This window comes from Arvicola amphibius, chromosome 2 (genome assembly GCF_903992535.2).
Source record: "Arvicola amphibius chromosome 2, mArvAmp1.2, whole genome shotgun sequence".
Classification (NCBI taxonomy): domain Eukaryota; kingdom Metazoa; phylum Chordata; class Mammalia; order Rodentia; family Cricetidae; genus Arvicola; species Arvicola amphibius.
In genome coordinates this window covers 57,489,951-57,514,855 of record NC_052048.2, presented here as the reverse complement: position 1 = coordinate 57,514,855, position 24,905 = coordinate 57,489,951, and the positions used below count along the sequence as shown (strand labels likewise).

The 24,905-nt window shown below is 47.7% G+C and overlaps 1 protein-coding gene across 7 annotated transcripts in view; it reads right to left on the bottom strand.

The window, feature by feature from the left end:
• Nucleotides 1-598: 598 nt before the first annotated feature.
• Iqsec1 (IQ motif and Sec7 domain ArfGEF 1) overlaps nucleotides 599-24,905 on the bottom strand; it is a 70,104-nt gene continuing 45,797 nt past the window's right edge. The window contains exons 12-14 of one of the 7 annotated variants that reach the window (XM_038318583.1): nucleotides 24,212-24,388; nucleotides 20,336-20,385; nucleotides 16,627-17,328 (exon numbers count right to left, since the gene is read on the bottom strand). In XM_038318583.1, the coding sequence (XP_038174511.1) occupies nucleotides 17,284-17,328; nucleotides 20,336-20,385; nucleotides 24,212-24,388 (272 nt within the window). In that variant the 3' untranslated portion in view covers nucleotides 16,627-17,283. Of the gene's footprint in view, nucleotides 1,313-4,674; nucleotides 4,725-16,626; nucleotides 19,273-20,335; nucleotides 20,386-20,811; nucleotides 22,297-24,211; nucleotides 24,389-24,905 lie in introns of those variants that run through there. The other 6 variants (XM_038318581.1, XM_038318584.1, XM_038318586.1 and 3 more) reach the window with 6 other exon arrangements.

The following is a 24,905-nucleotide window of genomic DNA, read 5'->3' as shown; positions in this document are numbered from 1 at the left end:
CTTTCCTCCCCCAGTTGCTTTTGGTCTTCAGGTTTGCCACAGAAATGGAAACTCTAAGGCACTCATCTCACTTGGGCTTTGTTCACTCTTCTTGTGTTAATGACGTCTGTTGTTGTGACTAAAAACACCAGGACCGAGGCAACCTACAGAGGAGAGAGTTTATTTGAGTTTATACATCCAGACAGAGCCCACACTGGTGGGAAAACCAAGGCAGAGGCAGCAGACATGGCAGCTGGAGCAGAAAGCTGGGAGCTGGCGTCCTCCACAGGTTTGCTAAGTCTTTGCTATTATGTTTCTTGTTGACTGGGACACAATGCACACACCATAGAACTTGCAGTCAGGACACCATGTAAGAGGACAGTTCCCTAGCTGTAGGCGTTTTACAGTCACTCACCTCTCTACCTCACCCCAGAACCCCGCCCCCCCACCTCTTCCACCTCCCATTGCCCACATTGTCTACCATCACCACCCATTCCCTCCATCCACCCCTACCATCTCCCCACCATCCACTATGGTCCACCCCCTCGACCCCCACCTTCCACCTTCTACTTCCTCTCCCATCCATGTCCAGGAAGATTTCATGTGTTATCTTTATTCAAGTGCTGGCTTCGCTTCTGGAGGGGCTATTAAAACAGAGGATTCCTTGGTTACTATGCAGCTGTGCACACTGTGGGTCTGGCTGTCTCCGGCACCTGTCACTCTCAAGTCCCTGTACCATGCTGCCTGTAAGTGGTTTCAGGGAAACTGGCTGTTCTGTGCTGATGGTGTTTTGTGCACCTTTGGCTTGCGGCTCTCTGAGCTTCTGGGCCCTGTGGGTTTATGCTATGTGGGCTTTGATAAACACATGCACACCCATGCAGTGAAATACTGAACACACAGACCAGTGAGTGGTCACACCTCCACAGCAAGGGGGATCTGGGAGTCAGCAGAGGTGGACCCAGGACACACCCCATGAGTTTATTTACATACAACATAAAATACAAGTGACTGTACTACTAACTGGAGGCTCGCAGAGGTCAGAGATAGGACAGACAGGCTCATCACAGGCACAGGAGGCCTCTGGTGGGAAGCGGGGAGTTTTCTTCCTGGTGATTTTGTGAGAGAGCGCATCAGTCCTTTTAAGTCTGGAATTGAAATGTTATCCACTGGCATTCTGAGTAGGAGTTTGCATACCAAGCCAGCAGGGGGAGCTCTTCTCGCTACTGTGGCTGGTTGGCCTTGTCCAAAGCCTGAGGCTGGCCTCTGCAGCTGAGGATGGCTCTGGAGGCTGATCAGAAAGTGCCAGCTGGTCCAGGTGGGGACAACAGTGGAACTGAAAGGCACAGAGGTATCAGGCTTTAGTATAGAAGCCTTTGAATCTGTTTTTGTGGTGTGTGTGTGTGTGTGTATCTATGCATGCACACCCAACTTTTCCCTCTTGTGTTAGGTATTCACTATTGCTTAGAGTGGTCAAGGTCATGCACAGGTCATTTTAAACTCTCCTCAGAAGTGAAGGGTTCAGCCACTTACCATGTCCAGAAGAGACTGGGAGAATATTCCAGGCCTGGAGGACTCTAGACTGCCTGGTCGGAGACCTCTGTGCTGGAATCATGGCTTTTCTGCTGTCTGAGCACGGCTACCCTGAGGCCAGTATTGGCTCCTTTTTGCTTCGGAACTCTACCCGGATTAGCTCTTCTACCCCCATTACCCAGCTCCACTGTGTCGGCCCTTCTCCCCATTACCCACACTCTTCAGGAAGGAAAGGATCTACTCTTGTATTGTTTCAAAGAGAATTGGCTTCCTCACTATATGAAGTAAAGATACAGCATTTGGACTAAAACACAGGCAGGGCTGAGCAGTGGAGGTTTAGTGTGGAGCCCAGGTTAAGATGTGAGGGACCTGCCCCCTCCTGCTGGAGCCCCTTCTCTGTGTGTACCCCTCCTGCCAAGGTGTCAGGAGTAGCTATGTATTTGTTGACCTTAGATTCAGTTTATCATCTATGAAATGAACGTCAGGCTGCCCGGCCACCTCTGAAAGTTGAAGCTCAAATACAGAGTAAGTTCAGTAAGGTGGGCCTTCCACCCCTTCCCTCCCTCCTGTCTTTTTATCCCAGAGAAGTGATTTCCGAGGGGGGGGTCAGTTTTGTTCCACAGTCATTTGGCAATCCCCAGAAATGTTTTTGTGGATAAGAGTGGGTAAGACAGTGGGTGTGCGTGGGTTGGGGACACACTCAGACCATGGTCAGTGTCACCCCTGTCCTTCACTGCGATGCTGACTGCACTTCCCACTCTGCCGCTGGCTTCAGTGGTGGTTAGTCTGTTTATGACCATCTTAGGGTTCAGGTTGTTTTTGTTGCTGTGTGTGCATGTGTGCACATGTGCACACGTGTGTGTGTCTGTCTTATGAAGATAGCTATGATTTTGTTTCTCATTTCTGTTACAATGGTGGCTTTGACCCAAAATTCCTAATATTTTATCATTCTTGAATTATTGAAAAGAGCCGGTTTGCTTTGTTTGTAATGTGTTCACTGCTGCCTGCTACGACTTGACTGGCAGTTCTGCATGGCTGCTCTGTAGATGTGTATCCTAGCAACTCTGATCAAGCCTGGAAGACACTGATGTGCCCCTCTGCTGGGGTCCAAAACAACACTGCTGCGTAGTGTTGAGACCGGGTGGTTCTTAGACTGAGTCTATCCTCTTCCCCCTGCAGGAGACCATGGAGCCCCACGTTCTTGTGTTAGACTAGGGCTCACACCCGCTTCACTGGTGTTCTCACACTTGACTACATGGAATCATTTTAATAGCATCATTTGAAAAAACGTCAGTTGCTTGCACCGTCCTTTCTACCTTCTGTGCTCTCACTGCCACGTGCTCATCTACAGCTGTCTTTTTTCTCTATCTTCAAAGAGCTAGGTTTTGGCTGATGATGCTTCTTTTTTAGTATACTTGTGTGTGTGTGTGTGTGTGTGTGTGTGTGTGTGTGTGAGAGAGAGAGAGAGAGAGAGAGAGAGAGAGAGGGAGGGAGGAGAGGGAGGTGTGCATGTGCCACAGTGAACATGTGGTGGTCAGAGAACAAAATTCAGGAGCTGTTTCTCTCCTACTATGGGGGTCCTGGGGATCAAACTTCGCATCAGGGTTGGCAACAAGCACCCACTGAGCTATATAGCTAGCCCTGGATGGCATCATAATTGTTTATTGGCAATGGCATTTCTAATTGGAAGGGATCTGGTTTGACTGACTTGTGATTGTGGGTGTTCGAATGAGCTCAACCTAAAGAGCTGTTGGCCTTTCCTTTGTGAACTGACATCATCTGGTTGGTCCATCTTCACCCACCTTCCCTGTGCCTGAAGCTGAGGCTCGGTGGCCTGGTAGGACCTTGTAGTGGTGTGCCATAAGTTTGACTTTTCTGTTCTCTCTCTCTCTCTCTCTCTCTCTCTCTCTCTCGTTTGTTGAGACAGGGTTTCTCTGTGTAACAGCCCTAGCTGTCCTGAACTAGCTCTTGTAGACCAGGCTGGCCTTGAACTCACAGAGATCTGCCTGCCTCTGCCTCCTGAGTGCTGAGATTAAAGGCTTGCACTGCTGCTGCCCGGCAAGTTTGACTTTTCAAAGGCGACCTCTGCACTGCTGGATACGTAGACAATTCTAAGTGTTATATCTTCACTGAGAATCTTTTTTTCTTCTTTTTTTTAAAATTTATTTTATTATGTATACAGTGTTCTGTCTGTCTATATGCTTGCTGGCCAGAAGAGGGCACCAGATCTCATTACAGATGGCTGTGAGCCACCATGTGGTTGCTGGGAATTGAACTCAGGACCTCTGGAAGAACAGTCAGTGCTCTTAACCTCTGAGCCATCTCTCCAGCCCCATGAGAATCTTGTTTGCACTACAAATCATGTGATTTTATATCTTGTTTTTGAGACTACTTTTCACATCATTGGATACCAAGATGTAACTCCTGTCCCTGCCCCGCCTTTGCCTGTGTATGTGCGTGTGCATGTGTGCATGTGCGCATGTGTGAGTGTATATGCCCTTATCCTTATGTTTATCAAGCCTTTCTACGGGCCATCTTATGTGTACCTCAGAATAAGGACAGAGCTGGCTGGTTCTGGCTCTCTGATCCAACAGCCTGAATACAGTTCCAGTCCACATCTGTCATGACTTCAGGAAAGAATGGGTGATCGCTCCAACCCTTGACTTCAGGACAGGACCATGGTTTCAATGTGACTATGGGATTCTTTTGGGGGGGTTATTTTTTTATATTTAAAAAATTTCCATCTCCTCCCCTCTTCCTCCCCCTTCCCTCCTCTCCCTTCCACCCATACCCACCCTCCCTCTTCAGGCCAAGGAGCCATCGGGGTTCCCTACTCTATGTTAAGACCAAGGTCCTCCCAACTCCCCCCAGGTCCAGGAAGGTGATCAACCAAGCTGAGAAGGCTCCCACAGAGCCTGTCCATGCAGAAGAGTCAAAGCTCAGCGCCTTTGTCCTTGGCTTCTCAGTCAGCCTCCACCATCGGCCACATTCAGAGAGTCTGGTTTGGTCTCATGTTCCATCAGTCCCAATCCAACTGGAGTTGGTGATCTCCCGTTAGTTCTGTCCCACCATCTCCATGGGTGAACGCACCCCTCACGGTCCTGACTTTCTTTCTCATGTTCTCTCTCCTGCTCCTCATCAGGACCTTGGGAGCTCAGTCCGGTGCTCCAATGTGGGGCTCAGTCATTTTCTTCATCTATCGCCAGGTGGAGGTTCTATGGTGATATGCAAGAAATTCATCAGTATGGCTATAGGAACTGGTCTTTTCAGGCTCCCTCTCCTCAGCTGCCCAAGGAACTAGCTGGGGGCGTCTCCCTGGAAACCTGGGAACCCCTCTAGGGTCAAGTCTCTTGACAGCCCTCAGATGGCTCCCTAAATTAAGATATATGCTTCCCTGCTCCCATATCCACCCTTCCTGTATCCCAAGCATCCCATTCCTCTGAGCTTACCTCATTCTCCCCTTCACGCTTTTCTCTCCCCATCTTCCCTTGGCCCCGTCTCGCCCCACCCTCAAGTTCCCAATTTTTGCCCTGCGATCGTGTCTACTTCCAATATCCAGGAGGATTACTATATGTTTTTCTTTGGGTTCACCTTCTTATTATCTTCTCAAGGATCCCGAATTATAGGCTTGATGTCCTTTAATTATGGCTAAAACCCAATTATGAGTGAGTACATCCCATGTTCATCTTTTTGGGTCTGGGTTACCTCACTCAGAATAGTGTTTTCTATTTCCATCCATTTGCATGCAAATTTCAAGATGTCATTGTTTTTTACCGCTGAGTAGTATTCTAGCATGTATATATTCCACAGTTTCTTCATCCGTTCTTCCACTGAAGGGCATCTAGGTTGTTTCCAGGATCTGGCTATTACAAATAATGCTGCTATGAACATAGTTGAACAAATGCTTTTGTAGTATGATTGGGCATCTCTTGGGTAGATTCCCAAGAGTGGAATTGCTGGGTCCTGGGGTAGGTTGATCCCGAATTTCCTGAGAAACCGCCACACTGCTTTCCAAAGTGGTTGCACAAGTGTGCATTCCCACCAGCAATGGATGAGTGTACCCCTTACCCCACAACCTCTCCAGCAAAGGTTATCATTGGTGTTTTGGATTTTAGCAAATCTGACAGGTGTAAGATGGTATCTCAAAGTTGTTTTGATTTCCATTTCCCTGATAGCTAGGGAGGTTGAGCATGACCTTAAGTGTCTTTTGGCCATTTGAACTTCTTCTGTTGAGAATTCTCTGTTCAGTTCAGCGCCCCATTTTTTAATTGGGTTAATTAGCTCTTTAAAGTCTAGTCTCTTGAGTTCCTTATATATTTTAGAGATCAGACCTTTGTCAGTTGCGGGGTTGGTGAAGATCTTTTCCCAGTCAGTGGGTTGCCTTTGTGTCTTAGTGACAGTGTCCTTTGCTTTACAGAAGCTGCTCAGCTTCAGGAGGTCCCATTTATTCAATGTTGCCCTTAATGTCTGTGCAGCTGGGGTTATACGTAGGAAACGGTCTCCTGTGCCCATTTGTTGTAGAGTACTTCCCACTTTCTCCTCTATCAAGCTCAGTGTGTTCAGATTAATATTGAGGTCTTTAATCCATTTGGACTTGAGTTTTGTGCATGGTGATAGATATGGATCTATTTTCATTCTTCTACAGGTTGACATCCAGTTATGCCAGCACCATTTGTTGAAGATGCCCTCTTTCTTCCATTGTGTACTTTTGGCTCCTTTATCAAAAATCAGGTGTTCATAAGTTTGTGGTTTAAGATCCAAGTCTTCTATACGATTCCATTGGTCGACTTCTCTGTTTTTATGCCAATATGAAGCTGTTTTCAATACTGTAGCTCTGTAATAGAGTTTGAAGTCAGGGATGGTAATGCCTCCAGAAGCACCTTTATTCTATAAGATTGTGTTGGCTATCCTGGGTTTCTTGTTTTTCCATATAAAGTTGATTATTGTCCTCTCAATATCTGTGAAGAATTTTGATGGGATCTTGATGGGGATTGCATTGAATCCATAGATTGCTTTTGATAGAATTGCCATTTTTACTATGTTGATCCTCCCAATACATGAGCAAGGGAGATCCTTCCATTTTCTGGTATCCTCTTCAATTTCTTTCTTCAAAGACTTAAAGTTCTTGTCAAATAAATCCTTCACTTCCTTGGTTAGAGTTACTCCCAGATATCTTATGCTATTTGTGGTTATTGTGAAAGGTGATACTTCTCTGATTTCCCTCTCTGCTTCCTTATCTTTGTGTATAGGAGGGCGACTGATTTTTTGGAGTTGATCTTGTAACCTGCCATGTTACTGAAGGAGTTTATCAGCTGTAGGAGTTCTTTGGTGGAGTTTTTGGGGTCACTTATGTACACTATCATATCATCTGCAAATAACGAAAGTTTAACTTCTTCCTTTCCAAATCGAATCCCCTTGATTCCCTTATGTTGTCTTATTACTATTGCTAGAACTTCAAGCACTATATTGAAGAGATTGTCGTGTTCCTGAATTTAGTGGGATAGCCTTGAGTTTCTCTCTGTTTAATTTGATGTTAGCTGTCGGCTTGCTGTAAATAGCCTTTATTATATTTAGGAATGACCCTTGTATCCCTAATCTCTCCAAGACCTTTATCATAAAGGGGTGCTGAATTTTGTCAAATGCTTTTTCAGCATCTAATGAGATGACCATATGGTTTTTTTCCTTCAGTTTATTTATATGATGGATTACATTGATAGATTTTCATATGTTGAACCAGCCCTGCATCTCTGGGATGAAGCCTACTTGATCGTAGTGGATAATTTTTCTAATGTGTTCTTGGATTCGGTTTGCCAGTATTTTATTGAGAATTTTTGCGTCAATGTTCATGAGTGAGATTGGCCTGTAATTCTCTTTCTTGGTTGAGTCTTTGTGTGGTTTAGGTATCAGGGTAACTGTAGCTTCATAGAAGGAATTTGGCAGTGACTCTTGTGTTTCTATATTATGAAATACCTTACGGAGTATAGGTATTAGGTCTTCTTGGAAGTTCTGGTAGAATTCCGCATTGAAACCATCTGGTCCTGGGCTCTTTTTGGTAGGGAGGTTTCTGATAACAGTTTCTAATTCTTCGCGACTAACAGGACTATTTAGAGCATTTACCTGGTCCTGGTTTAACTTTGCTATATGGTATTTATCTAAAAAACTGTCCATTTCTTTTACATTTTCCAATTTTGTGGCATACAGGCTTTTGTAGTAAGATCTAATGATTCTCTGAATTTCCTCTGTGTCTGTGGTTATGTCCCCCTTTTCATTTCTGATCTTATTAATTTGCATGTTCTCCCTCTGCCGTTTGATTAGTTTGGCTAAGGGTTTGTCAATCTTGTTGATTTTCTCCAAGAACCAGCTTTTTGTTTCATTGATTCTTTGGATTGTTTTCTGTGTTTCTATTTTGTTGATTTCTGCCCTCAGTTTGATTATTTCCAGTGTTCTACTTCTCCTAGGTGAGTCTGCTTCTTTTTTTTCCAGAGCTTTCAGGTGTGCTGTTAAGTCACCAATGAGTGCTTTCTCCGTTTTCTTTAAGTGGGCACTTAGTGCTATGAACTTTCCTCTTACCACTGCTTTCATTGTGTCCCATAGGTTTGAGTATGTTGTGTCTTTGTTTTCATTAAATTCAAGAAAGACTTTAATTTCTTTCTTTATTTCTTCCTTGACCCAGGGGTGGTTTAGTAGTTGACTGTTAAGTTTCCATGAGTTTGTGGGCTTTCTGGGGGTAGCATTATTGTTGATTTCTAATTTTAATCCATGGTGATCCGATAAGACACAGGTGGTTACTAATATTTTTTGTAACTGTGGAAGTTTGCTTTGTTACCAAGTATATGGTCAATTTTCGAAAAGGTTCCATGAGCCGCAGAGAAGAAGGCATATTCTTTCCTATTTGGGTGGAATGTTCTATAGATGTCTGTTAAGTCCATTTGGTTCATTACCTCCATTAAGTCTTTCAATTCTCTGTTAGGTTTCTGTCTGATTGACCTGTCTCTTGGTGAGAGAGGAGTGTTGAAGTCTCCAACTATTAGCCTGTGTGGTTTGATGGCTGCCTTGAGTTCTAGAAGTGTTTCTTTTACATAAGTGGGAGCTTTTATATTAGGGGCATAGATATTCAGGATTGAGACTTCATTCTGAAGGATTTTTCCTGTTATGAGTATAAAGTGTCCCTTTCCATCTCTTCTGATTGATTTTAGTTTGAAGTCAACTTTGTTAGAAATTAGTATGGCCACACCGGCTTGTTTCTTAGGTCCATTTGCTTGATAAACCTTTTCCCAACCCTTTACTCTGAGTAGGTGTCTGTCTTTGTGGTTGAGTTGTGTTTCTTGTAAACAGCAGAATGTTGGATCTTGTTTTCGTATCCAATCTCTTAGCCTGTGCCTTTTTATAGGTGAATTGAGTCCATTGATATTAAGTGATATTAATGACCAGTGGTTGTTAACTCTGGTCATTTTTTTGTAGTAGAGTTTGTGTGTTTCCCTTCTTCTAGTTGTGCTCGTGAAGGGCTGCTAGATGCCTGACTTATTGTGGGCGTTGTTGGACTCCTTGGTTTGTGATTTTCCTTCTATTACTTTCTGCAAGGCTGGATTTGTGGCTGCGTATTGTTTAAATCTGTTTTTGTCCTGGAATATCTTGTTTTCTCCATCAATGGTGAATGCAAGCTTTGCTGGGTATAATAGTCTAGGCTTGCATCCATGTTCCCTAAGTGTCTGTAGCACATCTATCCAAGCTCTTCTGGCTTTCATGGTTTCCATTGAGAAATCAGGTGTAATTCTGATAGGTTTCCCTTTATATGTTACTTGACCTTTTTCCTTTGCAGCTCTTAATATCTGTTCTTTATTCTGTATGTTTTGTGTTTTGATTATTATATGGCGTGGGGATGCTTTCTTTTGATCCAGTCTATTTGGTGTTCTGTAGGCTTCTTGTACCTTCATAGGAACATCCTTCTTTAGGTTGGGGAAGTTTTCTTCTATAATTTTGTTGAATATGTTTTCTGGGCCTTTGAGTTGTAATTCTTCTCCTTCTTCTACCCCAATTATTCTTATGTTTGGTCTTTTCATGGTGTCCCAGATTTCCTGAATGTTTTGTGTTAAGAATTTGTTAGATTTGTTTAGTTCTTTAATCTGTGAGTTTATTTCCTCTATAGTATCTTCAGAGTCCGAGATTCTTTCTTCCATCTCTTGTATTCGGTTGGAAATACTTGTCTCTGAAGTTTCTGTTCGTTTACTCAGAGTTTCCATTTCCAGTCTTCCCTCAGATTGTGTTTTCTTCATTACCTCCATTTCATTTATCAAGTCTTGTACTGTTTCCCTTACCTGTTTGATTGCTTTTTCTTGTTTTTCTTGTTTTTTGGGGTATCTTTGAGAGATTTATTTATTTCGTCTACTTTTTTGTTTGTCATCTCCATTTCTTTATGGCAGTTTTTTACCTCCTGTTTAAGGTCCTCTATTATTTTCATAAAGTACTGTTTAAGGTCGGTTTCTTCTATATCTTCTGGGGTAGGGTGTTCAATTCTTGTTGTTTTGGGATGTCTGGATTCTGGTGATGTCATGTTGCCTTTCATGTTGTTGGAGGAGTTCTTGCATTGGCGCCTGCCCATCTCTTCCTTCAAATGGAGCCGGGAGGCACTTGGTGTCCTAGACCAATCTTTGCTGTGACTGAATCTGGTTGGATCTCCCCAGTGCCAGAGCAGGACCTATTCCTTGCGGCACAATCTGAAGAAGCCCACACTCCCTTGCAGGAATCCTCAGACCTGCCTGGAGGCCAGAGTCTGACCCCTTTGGGTGGATGGCCTTAGTACAGGAGCAGGACACCTGAAAACACTAGGGAAGGCTTGGGAGAGGCAGGGACGTGAGAAACAAAGACAAGCCTGCAGAGGGAGCTGGGGAGGGGGTCTGTGCTCTCTTCCAGGGCAGGTTGCCCCAGGGTCCGCACCCACTCACCAGTCCAGATGGAACTCCAGGGCACAAGATCAGGGATTCCTATGGGATTCTTTTTAAAACAGATTTAGAGACTCCACACATGAATCTTAAATGTAGAGGCATGATGGAGGTTTCAGTGTGCTAGCTGGCCTTTGGTAATCAGCAGAATATGCCTCCTACAGGTCGCTCAAAGGCGACTCCCACCCAAACCTGTGGAACCCCAATCAGCCTTCAGGTGCATGGCTTGGGAATGAATGCATGCTTACTGTGTATTGTGTGTACTGCACGTGCGCGTGCGCACACATACACACACACATGTAGAGAGGTCAAATACCAAACTCAGGCCATTTCTTAGGTATCATCCATCTTCTTTTTGAGACAGGGTCATTTACTGTCCAGGAACTTACCAAGTAGCCATGTTTGCTGGCCAATGAGCCCCAGGGGCCTGTCTCAGTTTCCCCAGTATGCAAGCATTTCCAAGCCTAGCTTTTTTGTAGGTTCTGGGTATTGAACTCATGTCCTCAACCTTGTATAACAAGCACCTTCCTGGCTGATCATCTGATCCCAAGTGCTCTTGTTTAATGTCACTAAGCTTGATGAGGTCTTGATCAGAATTACTATGGCAAATGATGGCAACATACAAGCCAATCTTACGGTATTTTCCTTTTGATGAAAGAGCCAAGCATGTTTCCACCCAGACACAGCGGCTCTGCTGCTGTTTTGAGCTGTGCATTTATTCCATTCCACTGTCTTAGTGTGTCCTGGTCTCTGGAGCCTGCAGAGGTATGTGGCAGGGGATTTATTAAAGGACTTGGCTTATGATGCTGGAGGGCCTGTGATATCCCCTGGTGTGTGCCACGTGCAGATTGGAACCATGTAAATCACATTCCTGAGATCATGGGAACCCTGAGGTGTGGCCTGTGTTCCTGAGCCAAAGACTGGCTGTGTCTCTGGAGTAAGATCCAGAATTTCAGATGCAAAAATCTGGAGTCTGTATAAGGGTAAGGCGTGCTCCATCTGAAGCCAGAGCCAGAATGTGGCCAGTCTCCTGCTCTCTGTGGGCTCTGCTCCATCCCAGGTTGCCCAAGGATTGTTGATGGCCCCTTATCAGGGTGAGATAGATCTGCTGCAGACTGTCACCAGGTCAAATGTTGGTTTCTTTCTGCAAATCCTCTCAGGCCACCAGGAAAAATGAGCCCAGTCACCCATCACAGGTCAGATGAGTGTGCTGTGCTAGCAGTTCCCTCACTCTGTGCCTTCAACTCAAGATGCAAGTCTGCCTACATTGGTGACAATGCCCTCACCACTTTATCTTCAAAGGTCAATGGTTTTTATTTAAAATTTTTATTTAATTTACTCATTTTTGAGACAGTGTTTTACTTTGTCATCCAGACTGAGTTTTTTTTTTTTTTTTTTTTGGAACTCAGTATATCAAAGTAAACGAATAGAGAAAGCATGGAGACAGGTAAGACAATAAAAATAGAAGCACATTTGATATTGCTGAAGTAGAAACAATGAATTCAATGAGAAAAGTTCAAAATATAATTGAGCCAAAAACCGAATGAGGACCTTAATTCAGTATGGATTTTGCTAGTTCTATTATCCCTATCAAATCTTGTATTTGATTAATCAAGTTTCACTTTATTGCTCTTTCCTCTATACTAGTCTCAACAGTCTAACATTTTATTATACTTAGAAATTTTAAATATTTTTATTGATTTTTATTGAGCTCTACATTTTTCTCTGCTCCCCTCCCTGCCTCTCCCCTCCCCTTCAACTCTCTCCCATGATCCACATGCTCCCAATTTACTCAGGAGATCTTGTCTTTTTCTACTTCTCATGTAGATTAGATCCATGTATGTCTCTCTTAGGGTCCTCATTGTTGTCTAGGTTCTCTGGGATTGTGATTTGTAGGCTGGGTTTCTTTGCTTTATGTTTAAAAAACACTTACAATTGAGTCCATATGATAATTGTCTTCTGGATCTGGGTTACCTCACTCAATATGATGTTTTCTAGCTCCATCCATTTGCCTGGAAATTTCAAGATGTTATTATTTTTTTTCTTCTGTGTAGTACTCCATTGTGTAAATACCATATTTTCTTTATCTATTCTTTGGTCAAAGGCATTTAGGTTGTTTCCAGGTTCTGGCTATGACAAAAAACGCTGCTATGAGCATAGATGAGCACACTTCCTTGTGGCATGACTGAGCAGCATCCTTTGAATATATACCCAAAAGTGGTACTGCTGGGTCTTGAGGAAGGTTGTTTCCTAATTTTCTGAGAAATTGCCACACTGATATCCAAAGGGTTGTACCAGCTTGCACTCCTACCAGCAATGCAGAAGTGTTCCCTTTACCCCACAACCTCTCCAGCATAAGTTGTCATCAGTGTTTTTGATCTTGGCCATTCTTAGAGGTGTAAGATGGAATCTCAGAGTTGATTTGCATTTCTCTGATGACTAAGGATGTTGACCATTTTCTTAAGTGTCTTACAGCCATTTTAGATTCCTCTGTTAAGAGTTCTCTGTTTAGGTCTGTGCTCCATTTTTTTTATTGGATTATGTGTTCTTTTGGTACCAATTTCTTGACTTTTTTGTATATTTTGGAGATCAGACCTCTGTCTGATGTGGGGTTAGTGAAGATCTTTTCCCATTCTGTAGGCTGTTGTTTTGTCTTGTTGACCGTGTCCTTTGCTTTACAGAAGCTTTTCAGTTTCAGGAGGTCCCATTTATTAATTGTTTCTCTCAGTGTCTGTGCTGCTGGGGATATATTTGGGAAGTGGTCTCCAGCGCCAATGTGTTCAAGTTTATTTTCCACTTTCTCTTCTATGAGGTTCAGTGTGGCTGGCTTTATGTTGAGGTCTTTGATTCATTTGGGCTTGAGTTTTGTGCATGGTGTTAGATATGGGTCTATTTTCATTCTTCTGCATGTTGATATCCAGTTATGCCAGCACCATTTGTTAAATATGCTTTCTTTTTTCCATTTGATTTTTTTTGCTTCTTTGTCAAAAATCAGGTGTTCGAAGATGTGTGGATTGATATCTGGGTCTTCTATTTGGTTCCACTGGTCATCCTGTCTGTTCTTATGCCAATACCAGGCTGTTTTCAGTACCCTAGCTCTGTAGTAGAGTTTGAAGTCAGGGATTGTGATGCCTCCAGAAGTTCTTTCATTGTACAGGATTGTTTTGGCTCTCCTGGGTTTTTTGCTTTTCCGTATGAAGTTGAGTACCATTCTTTTGAGGTCTTTGAAGAATTTTCCAGGTAGCTTTCCTATTCAGCACAGGATTATGGGCATAGGGATAGTGCCGCCCATAGTGGGCTGGACCCTTCTGTATCAACCATCAATATAGTCTCACAAAAACAAGGCCAGAGACAAGTCTGACATAGGCAATTCCTCAACCAAGTGTCCTGTTTCTAGGTGACTCTAGGTTGTGTCGCAGGTAGGTTGTCTTCTAGCTACCTTCTGCTTCTTTGTGCATCTGGAGTATGTACACATTTATGTGGGTGTGTGCACATTTATAGAGTCTAGAGGTCTAACATCAGGGTCTTCCTCCATTGCTCTCCAGCTTATTCTTTAGACAGAGTCTCTAGTTGAACATGGATCTCACTGATTTGGCCAGGTTAGGTGGCCTGAGACCTAGATACTATTTGCCTCTTTGTTCTTTCCCCTGCAGTGTTCGGCAGATGATTGTCCCTATGCCTACTGTTTACATGGTTCCTGGGGATTTGAACTCGGGTCCTACATGTTTGTATAGTGAGCACATTGCTGAAAGCATTGACCCAGTTCCCTGCCTTTGACCTTTGCACCTATGTGTGTTCTTCTTTGGATTTGGAAGCAGGCAGTGGGTGCAATGCTTTAATAAAAGCTGTTTGTGGAGGACCGACTCCCTCTTTACAGCCTCCTGCTGAGGTCCCTTTCTTTGGGTCTGTGGTGCTGGCTGAGGTCACTGGCATTCTCCCACTGAGTCTGCTGACTCTATTGTGCTGTGGGGTTCTGCTGGCCTTAGGGGACTGTCTTTCCAAAGACCTGTGACATTTATGGCTTCTGCTTTCCTGAGTGCCTTGCACAGTTGAGCTGCATGTGGAGGTTGTTTTCTTCAGAGTAGTTCTCAAAGATTAAGGGGTTACACTCCAAATAAGGAGGTCTCTGTTGCCTGCTGTTTTAATGTACTATGCTGTCCTCCCAGCATCTCTGAGGGAACCTGTGATAACTGCAGGGAACCCATCTTTCAGATTTAAGTAGGACATCTCTGGCTTTCAGATTGGTTTTGTATTTTATTTTTGAGATAGAATCTTACTATTTAGCCCTGGAACTTACTATGTGGCCCAGGCTGGCCTTGAACCCACGGCAATTCTCCTTACTTGGCATCTCAAGTGTTGAGCTTACAGAAGTACACAGCTGTGCTTGGCCTTGGCTGTCTTTTTGAGATACTTGCTACTGTAGCCTAGGTGGCCCTAGATTCAGGGCAATACTCCTGTCTCTTGAGTTCCAGAATTACAAGCTTGCGCCACCATGCCTGGCTATCTTTTCAGTTTAAATGGCAGGGAAGAAAAGCTTTCTCTAAAAGCCTTCCAGGCATGAAACTACTCTAGAGGTGAATAGGTGACCTTCACAGTACATGATGTACTTGCTAGTAAGGAACACCATCTTGGTGTTGGGGGCTTAATGGCATGGCCTAGGGAGCACAGGAAGAGATGAGCCTAACTTGGCCCTCAAGGGCACCTCACAGCTCCACGGAAGACTGGCCATCCATCCCAGAGGGCCTGGAAAGGAGTCTCCAGAGAGGAAGGGCTTGCAGGACCATGTGACCATGCAGAGTTCTTAGAAGGATGTGCAGACACCAGAGTTGTAGAGACCAGTAGGTGAGGACTACATACTTCTGGGACTGAGTGGTGGGACCCATACACAGCCTGCAGCGATCAGATGGTCAAAGGAACAAACCCCTGCCCAAGGTCTTCTGTCCCTAGTCAGGCTTCACACTGTCAAAAGGTGGCAGTAGCTGGGTACACTGTTAATGGTGATAGCGTGAAGGCCACATTCTGAGGCCGGCCGCTGGTGTATTGGTCCATGATGTGGGAGAGTCTTCTGTTTGTGTTGATTTCATTTGTTAATTAAAAAAACTGCCTTGGCCCATTTAATAGGCCAGCCCTTAGGTGGGTGGAGTAGACAGAACAGAAAGAAGGAAGTGAGGCCTTTGGGGAAGCTGTGTCCAGACAGGACAATCCTGGCCATGTCATCTGGAGACTAAAAGGAGTGAGACCTGAGCGAGGTATAGAATTTATGGGATCTCCCAAAGGACCCAGGCTCAGCTGTACCTTGGCTGGACTTTCCTCTCCCCCACCACATAGGATGGCTCTCAGGTCTTTGAACAGCACAAGTGCAAACCCTGATGATGCTTAACCCTTTACAACACTCAGGAGGCTTTAAAATGTGCTAGAGAGCATGCTCCACACCAGGCGGCTGGGGACACTGACGGCACATTAAGGTGAACTTTATTTTCACATTACTATACAACTCACTTGGGAGCTTCAAAAAAAAAAATACAAACCCACACCTTCACTGTTGTCCCCAGAAAGCCCTTTGTGAGGTTACCAGCTGCCTCCCATTGGTCACCAGTTCCACAGATGACCAGAATAACTTGTGTCATTAGTGCAGGCCCCGGTGTGTCCTGACAGTGGTAAGCAGAGGTGTAAATACTCAGGGGCTCTGCCTCTTCCTGGCTTTCCTCAGACAGGGACCCACAGTGCTTCAATGCCCTGACTGCATTCCAGGCAATGTGGGCCACAGTACGCTAGTAGATTGTGCTTTCCAAGCTAGTTCTGCTGTGTGACTTGCAGGCCCAGACACATCCTGAAGACACTTCCCTGCCTGGGACACAACACAGGATCACAAGGTCTCATCACTCTGATCCAATATCCCAGGGAGTTGGGAACCCCAAGAAAGACTGAGTATGCTTAGAAGACCAGTCCCTAGACGCACCTATTATCTTCAGCATGTCTCCAGGACTCATGGAAGGCAGCAGAGAGGAGCCCAGAGCCCTGACCAGTCAAGGAAGTACAGGACTGTAGAGAGGGAGGCCCCAGCCTCCCTTCGGGTCTGTTCCTGAGTGGTGTCCCTTCAAGAAGAGTGAGAATGTATCTAAGGCCATGTCTTTCAGAACAATCTCAAGTTCATGCTTAACTTACCACTGGCTCAGAAGAAGGTGAAAAAAAGCTGACATATTTAATGTTACCACTCCAACTATTTGCAACAGTAACACTGGTGTATTTTGCAAATGTACAATACAGAGAGCACAGCCCCACAGGACTGGTGCCAGGTGACATGCAGCACACTTCCCCTTCCTCGCCCGACGGTGTCCTTCAACTGAGGAAAGACAGTGCTTAGAGCCTAAGGAAAGCAAGGGACTCGGGGCACTGTGAGGCAGGCAGCTCCCTGCTAGCTGGCCCCAGTCAGATGCACTATGCTTATCAGTTCTCTTTCTGTGCAGATGACAAGAGAAAGATGAGCCATGCCGACAGGGGATGGGGCAGGCAGGCTGAGTCACTGGGAGACAGAAGGCTGACCTCCATGTTGCGGGATTTGCTCTCTGCAGAAATACAAAGTGCTCAGTTTGCAGATCTGCTGGTACGTGACCTCCACGATGACGACAGGACAGGGATGAGAGGAGGGAAATGGGCAGCCCCGGCAGGCCAGCAGGGTGATGATAGGCCAGACTGGGCTCCTGATCTCTTGTGGTTGGGCAGGCCTGCTGGCTCACAAGGTCCTAGACGCAGCCCACGGTCAGGCGGCAGCTCCTTCCTTTCTGAAAGGGACTCCGCGCAGGCAGAGGCCACAGGCAGTCCTCAGGTCCTGGGCTTAGGAGCACAGCACTGGAGGCTGCGGTGGCTGGAAGGGCTGAAACTGTAAAGTATAGCCCGTGGGTGACTTAGGCACAGGAACGTGGGCAGCATGTGGCCCCAGGGAGTGCATGGTGTCACACATGAAAGCGACAAGAACACAGCTGGGGCATGTGGGGCCTGGCAGCTCACTGGACCATGAGAGGCAGTGGGGGAGGGGGTGTTTCACCTGGCCAGGGCCAAGCACTCATTGGCTAGGCGCAGTGATGACACAGGGGTCATGAGCACATGGCTGCATGGAATTACAGTGATCGCTGTTGCCACTCAACACAACACGGGACACACACACTGCCCTGGGCCGCCCAGCGCTCACGCCACCCGCCTGCTGGGGCTGGGAATTGGATGAGGGGGTTATGGCATTGGTGGACAAAGATGAGTGGTCACTGTGTTGGGGATGAGTCCCTCTGCCATGTGAGCCATGGGAGGACTGTGGAGGAGGGGAGTGTGGCTCACCATGTACAGAGGGAAGGAATGTAGAGCATGGGATTCAAAGTTATGGCAGCCAGTATAAAGTATCCACGGATCTGTGGGGCTGAGGTCCTGAGACAGCCAGCTCTAGACTGGTTGCCCCAAGTGCTGGGGTAGAGGTGACTGCGCTTTGCCTAGTTGCTTACTGGAGATAACTGCAGTTTTAATACTGGTTACTTAGAATAGTACTCTGTTAATAAAAGAGGGGTCTATACAGAGCAAAGTGGGGTATTAGACAGTCAGGTGCTATGTTACTTGGCACAGTGAGTTATGAGCGTATAAGGTTTCAGCCAGGCTAGAGGGAATTTCTTTGTATGAAAATATGGAAGGATCTGGGTTTGTTCTAGCAGGGTTTTTGGTCTACTCACACATTTATCTAGATTGACTTCCTGTCACTTATGTGGCAGTCCTTAGGAGGTCCCTAGTGCTAGCTTTGTGGATGAAATGCTTATCTTCCACACACAAACACTACCTATACAGTATGTATATATATATATTTATATATTTATATATTTATATTATATAAAATTTACTTACGTATTTTCATCACCCATATCAGGTCTACTTATTATTATTATTATTATTTTTGCCCACGGCCAATAACAGAACAGTAACACAGCCAGTCTGGGGTTGGTTGTTGTGTCTGACTTTTGTATCTCATGCTTTCTTTGCTAGGCTGAGTTTTCAGATGTGTACAGAGTGAGGGGCTGAGGCTGACAGGGTGAGAGCCAGTTCCAATTCTCCTTGGTCAGCGCCGTGTCAAGGCCAACGGTGGCTGAGGCCCAGCCTTGGGCCGAGGGAGGACTGGGTGCCAGGGCCAAGCCAGAGTGGGAGCTCTGCTCTGTGGAAGGCAAGCCCATGGATCCACTCAGGCTGTGGGGGCGGAGGAAGTGGAAACAGTGGTGCCTTCGGCTGGTCTGAGGCTGGGCCTGGTAGGCCCGTGTGTGCCTGGTGTGTGATAGGCGACTGCCTAGGCTGTCTACACAACTGTGCTGATGCCGCTGGGCTTGCCCTTGCTGCTGGTGGGGGGCGGTGGGGCAGGGGGTTGCCCATGGTGATGCGCTGCATGCCCTGCGTGACCAGAGTGAGCTGTGGGCAGGGGCGGGTGGCTGTGCGTATGGGTCACGTATGGGGGGTGCCCCCCGTGTGGGCCATGGTGGTACTGGTGGGTGTGCTGCAGGTGTGGGGGTGGGTGGTAGTGGTGGTGGTGGTGATAGGGGGGTGGGTTCTGCTGCGCATGGCAGTATTGTGCATGATGCCCAAGCAGAGGGCCCTCTGAGGGCCCAGGGTGATGGGCGTGAGGGGGTCCTGGGGGAGGGGCCGAGGGTGGGTGGGCCTGGGGAGGGGGCTTCCCTCTCCTGCTCCCAAACAAAGAACCCAGGAGAGAGGAGGAGTTAGGCACGGGCTGGGGGGGGCGAGATGGGCACTCTCGTGTTGAGGTCGCTCTCCGGCGCATGTGAGGACTGCTAATGATGGAGCCCTAAAAAGGAAATTCATAGAAACCAAAATTAAAAGATCTCAAAGCACACAGGCCAGACCAAGTTTTCCAAATTCAGAAGTCACCCACTGCCTGCTGGGCCCGAGGATGGGAAGGATGCGGGCTCGGCCTGACAGCCACTGTGCGGGGGCAGCTGGGAGCTGGTCCTGATGGAGGTGAGGGGCCTCTCCTGTCTGCAACAGCACAAGGATGCTTCAGCTCATGCTGTGCTGCTGCCAGAGTGAGACTGCATCCCACGGGACAGGGTAGGGTGTTGTGAGCATGTGAGGCCAGGGAGTGTGGAAAAGGAACAAACCTGGTTCCTGTAAAGTTGGGCCTTGAACTCTCTTGGGACCTCTGCCATGTGGGGTCCAGAGGTGTCTGGGAAAGTGGTGCCAGACAGGTAGGACCCTATGACCTTATCCCTGGGGGCGGGGAGCATGGCCTAGGGCTTTCCTCGCAGCTGCCTGTTACAAACCCAGGAGGAGTAAAAGGTCAGTAGGTTGAGTCAAGGTGTGGGCAGCAGGGAGCAATGGGGGGAATGAATGAAAGCTCATGAAATCCACACTGACTCTTCCTTTCTCTCGGAAACTCCTCCTGTGAGCTAGCTAGCTAAGCGATTCCATTGTGTCCGACCCCAGACACACAGCCAGTAAAACTCCAGGAAGGAAGCGATGGATGGCGGAGCATAGGGACAGGCGAGTGGGGCTAACACATCCAACAGTGAGAGCTGAGGATGAGTGAGGGGCGGGTGGCGCTTGCGCCCGGGGCGGGACCTGAAAGCCAGGACGTTCACCATGCTCAGGAACCACAGGGGACAGGGGTTAAGTGGAGATGAAAACACAAAATCCACACCCTCCCTCTGCCCAACCCTTGGGTCAGAACAAGCAGTGAGAGGCATGGATGCTTCTAGGCAGAGAAGCTGCATGCAGGGCGGAGGCAGGCAGGGCGGGAGGGCCAAGTCTGTGTCTCTGCAGGATGGGGAAGGAAGAGCAAAATAAGACAACATAGAAACCAAGGGTGGGTGACACAGGATGGCCAGCTGGACGGGGTGCTTCCTACTTACTTCCACATTGCTCTCTAGCGATCCCGCACTGCTGCGACGCCCTCGCTTCCCTGCCCAGAACATGCAATACCAGAGGTTAGACACGCATACCAGGCCTGGTGCCACTGCCGCCTGCCGCTGCCACTGCCCAGAGCTGGGGCTGGCCCATGTGAATGCCAGGTAAGGGGCTTGAATGGGCTCAGTGGGGAGGCCGGCAGCAGTGCAGTGAGGAGTTTTAAAAACAATGGCGTGAATAAACGCTCAGCGAAAGGGAGAAAATGTTTTTAAAACTAGGTCCAACTTTGTAACGTTTATCCTGAACTGTGGTCTTCCGGGAGGGTGTCTGAGGTGATGTGTGTACCACCACTTCAAACTCCTGCCTGCTCACCTGACTCAGTACAGCCAGCCTCAGCTGGGGGTACAACTTCTGCAACAATGCAATGCCCCTGACCCTTAGTGGATTTCATATATATATATATATATATATATATATATATATATATGCATATCCACATGCATGTTTACATATATATATTTCCCTCCTTGCCTTCTGGGGAAGAGCAATTGGTCAAGGGGAAACTGAGTCTTGGCCCCCTTGTCCTCTGGTGCCTCTGGGGGTACAGTTTGGTTTGTGCAGTGCCTTGCCTCCTGAATCTAGCTCTCCTACCCAGAATACTGCAATGCGCTCTAAGTCCAAAATGTCTACAATGAGGACACAGAACATGGTAGGTACCCACCCATCAATATATGCTGGCTACATCAAAGGGAGGTTAGGCCTTCCAATAGCCCACTCATGCCTCAGTGGTCCCTTCAGAAGTCTCTCCTTGACTTCTTGTATGAGGGTGCAGGATCTCCTGTAAGCTTCCATGGGTGCAGCACTAGCTGAGAGTTGAGCACCAGGCTGTATGTGTCAGAGGGAAGCTCCAAGGCCGAGACCAGGCATGGGCTACCTCCACCCACAAGGAGAGCTGGTGGGCACTGGAAGACGAAGAGGCTGCTGTGTGCCTGTCTGGTGACCGGGCTATCATCAGGGCCTGATAGCTGCTGTTCCTCAGAGCAGACTGAACTGCTGAACTGGACACAACTGTGGGCTTTTCTGCTTACACAACCACTGAGACCAGTAGGGACATGCAGATGTGGAGGAGTAGATCTAGTGCCTTCTTTGCCTGCTGTCCCTAAGCCCCAGATTCATGGTAGAATCTGGGTCAGAGAAAGAGGGCCATGACGCCGTGTAGATATCAGCTGCTGAGTATCCCCAGTAGAATGGCCCCTTCCTTTGGTGAGAAGATTGTTTCCCCATCTGCAGGTACAAAAGAGGCTTCCCAATGAGGTCCAGGACATGGCAGAAGTAGACTGTGAGCGCAAAGGGTACACCCACTACTGCTTAGGCTCTTGGCCTGTTTTGCATCTGTGAGATGGCTATTTCCTGACTCCAAACTGCTCTCTGGAGTGATCAGGACTGTGGCACCACACATGCATGAAGAGTATCCCTTCCCTGCTGGCATTTTTCAGACAGGCTCTCAAACCCTTCCCATGTCTTGGGTTTCCCCAGAAAAGATGGGGTGGCTTGCATCCTGTAGCCCGAACTGGAGCAGAGAAGCGGCTGCACTGCCCAGTGGAGGCTGTGGTGTCTTCAATTCCATCTTTTCACTTCTCAGCTCTCTCCACAATCAGCCCGCCACTCCTTCTACAGAGCAAGCTGTGTGTTCACTGCTGCACCACCACAAGCCTGTTCAAACATTCAGTCAATGGGAGTAAGGCATGCTGGGTGCACAGGCTCACCCCCTGCCTGGTGTGCATGGTTCATCTCAAAGGGTCTCATATATTCAATGCCTTGGCTTCATTTCAGAGGGAGGACGAGCTCTCCTTCCTGCACCGTGGCCCTCGAACCTCACTCACTGATGAGGATTACAGGCCGGTTCTAATTTCTTCACAGGCATTGACTTGTCAGTGCAGCTGGGGAAAATGAGGCCAAGGCCTGCCTGTTCAAGAATGGAGCAGAGTAATGGCATAAGCTTCAGGCAACTGACTCCAGAACCCATGCTGCCCAGTCTCTACTGGGCATTGTGTAGTAGGCGCTGCAGCTGTCCATCTGCCACGAGTTCTCACAGATGGACTGCCTGGTACAGGATACGAAGTCTCTGTGGGAACTTGGTGCTGGTCATTTTAGCTGGGGAGAGCCAAGCTGGGCACGGCTACTACAGTGTCTGCTGACAGGCCCTGGCCTCAAGCTGGGTCTCCTTCCCTCTCCCAAAGAGAGGTGTCTATAGATGGGCTTGCTTGTGAGCTATCCCAGGCTATGGCTAGGTCAGGCCTTGTATGTGGTGGGATGGGTTAAAGGCGGCTGCTCTCAAGGCACCCTGCCCCAATATAATGGCAAAGGCCTGCATCTTCGGGAGACGGTGCACCTGACTGCCATCACCTCAGGCTTTGTATAGGGGCACTGTGGAGAGTGAGGACGACTTGGCTGCCTACTGGGAGCTGTTGCCCGGGTCAAGAATCCTGCCTCTCCAGGTGCCCTGCCAATGTCTTCCAGGATAAGATGCTGCTTCACTGGACATCACAGGTAGTCTTGGTCTGGACTCAGATGCTTGAGTTTTCTGTCCCTGAAATCCTTGACTTTGCCAGGAAAGTACCAGTAATAATTCAGAGAGCAGCTGCATCAAGGAGCTCCATCCTTGCAGGGATGCAACCTGGCAGGTAATCCTACCTGATCCTCGAGCCTGCTGCCCTGGGTCTCAGTCACAGCAGGGCTACTGCACAGACAAACCACCCCAGGGCCCAAGCAGTCGAGTGACATGGGCTGGGTTGAACAGGCCACTGGGAAGCTAGTGGTTCTCAACCAGGGGTGATTTGACACCCGGCATTTCTGGAGATGCAACAGGTTGTCATGACTGAGAAAGTGCTGCTGGCCTCAGTGAACCAGGCACAGTTCAATGGCAGGCAGTTATTTGCCCTAGAATGTCTTCAGTGCCCAGGTTGAGAAGCCCTGGCTTAAACCCTCATGCTGGTGGTATCAGATTCTCACTATGGGAAAAAAAAATGACAAAAGCAAAGGAAACTCAAAGAGGAGAAAACAATTCCTAAGGAATGAGAAAGCAGTATGAGGCAGAGCTGTGGTGGGAGGGCTGGGAGGGAGTGCTGGGCAGGCTCTGAGGGCCCCACCTCACAGAAGGATGGAGGCCATACTGCTCCATGCACACTGACTGGTGAGACACTTGTGGTAGCTAAGGGGCTCCTGCTCTGACAGCACCTGCTTCCACTCCCGCTCCAAGGCTGCATGAGTCCACTGGTAGCATCTTCCTGAGGCTCACAGTATTCTCTACCTCTAAGAAATTTAGGCGGTGGAGGGTTCCTGCTTTCTGGGGCTAAATGGCAAATTAAACTATAGAAATAAGGAAATGCTGCTGACGGTGAACAGCTTCCACCAGGTTTTCCCCACACTCTGCCATACACCTACTGTGGCAGTGGCTTTAGGCTAGACAGAGGCCTGGAATTCTCAGGAAAAGAGCCCTACAGGAAGCAAAACCAGGACAGTGGCAAAGGGGGTTCCCAGACAGTAGGCTTCGTTCATTTCATTCATTAGCATAGAACACACAGCAGTGGAGAGCACATGGGACGCACCAGCCTGATGCTCTTAGCCTTAGCGCGATAGGTATGGGGGGAGTGATAAAGACCCCAGGAGAAGTAGGAAATGGGGTGCCATCCCTAGCTGTCTTGCCCAGACTGTCCCTTGGACACTTTTGTGTTCAGTTACAGTCCTGGGATGCTCATGGACCTCCAAGAGAACTGTGTCCATGCCTGAGCAGCCCTTTCCAGCACCATGCCTGCCTATGGACACCAGGCCTTAGTCTTGCATGCACCGGCTGAGAGGCTGCTTCTCAGCTCAGCTCTTACCCGCTTCTGAGAGGTCTCTCAGGGAGCTGCTGAGGGCACTGCGCTTGAGGCCCTCGCCACTGGCATAGCTGTCATCCAGGCAGGCCCTGCTCAGCGTTCCGTTGCCTGATTCCTTTTTGAGGCTGGAGCACTGTGACATGCTGGGCCGCACGACACCCTTCTGCTTCTCGAGCTCCGCTGGAACAGAGCAGGAGGACCAGTGAGAGGCAGTGGCCACTGTCTTGGGCCCTAACTCCTGGAATAGGGGGGCATCATGGCATCCTGAACAAGAAATGAGCTCTAGGCAGTGCCTGGAGGCCAGCTGCCTGTGATAACAAAGAATAGCTAGTACTTTAGGAGGGATGCAAGTTAGGCCTGCACTGAGAGAGTCAGAGGAATAGATAGGACATTGCAAGTTTGCAGAGATGTAGAGCTAGGGCCCCAACAGTCACTGGGCTAGAATGAGGATAAGAATGGCATAAACTCAACTCCACAGTGACCAGAAAGAAGGGTTAGGCTAAGGCAAGCAGTATGCTGAGGGAAGGATGGCTCCCCAAGGGCTGCCCTGGCACATGTTGAGGAGACAAAGACCTGGATAACTCATTGCTGGGTCTCAGGGAGTCCTGGCACCAACCACCTCTGGACATTGTCATTGGCACCTCCCTGGGAAGACCTCTTGAGACTTAGGAGCTATGGAGTGCCTCTCAATGTCCTG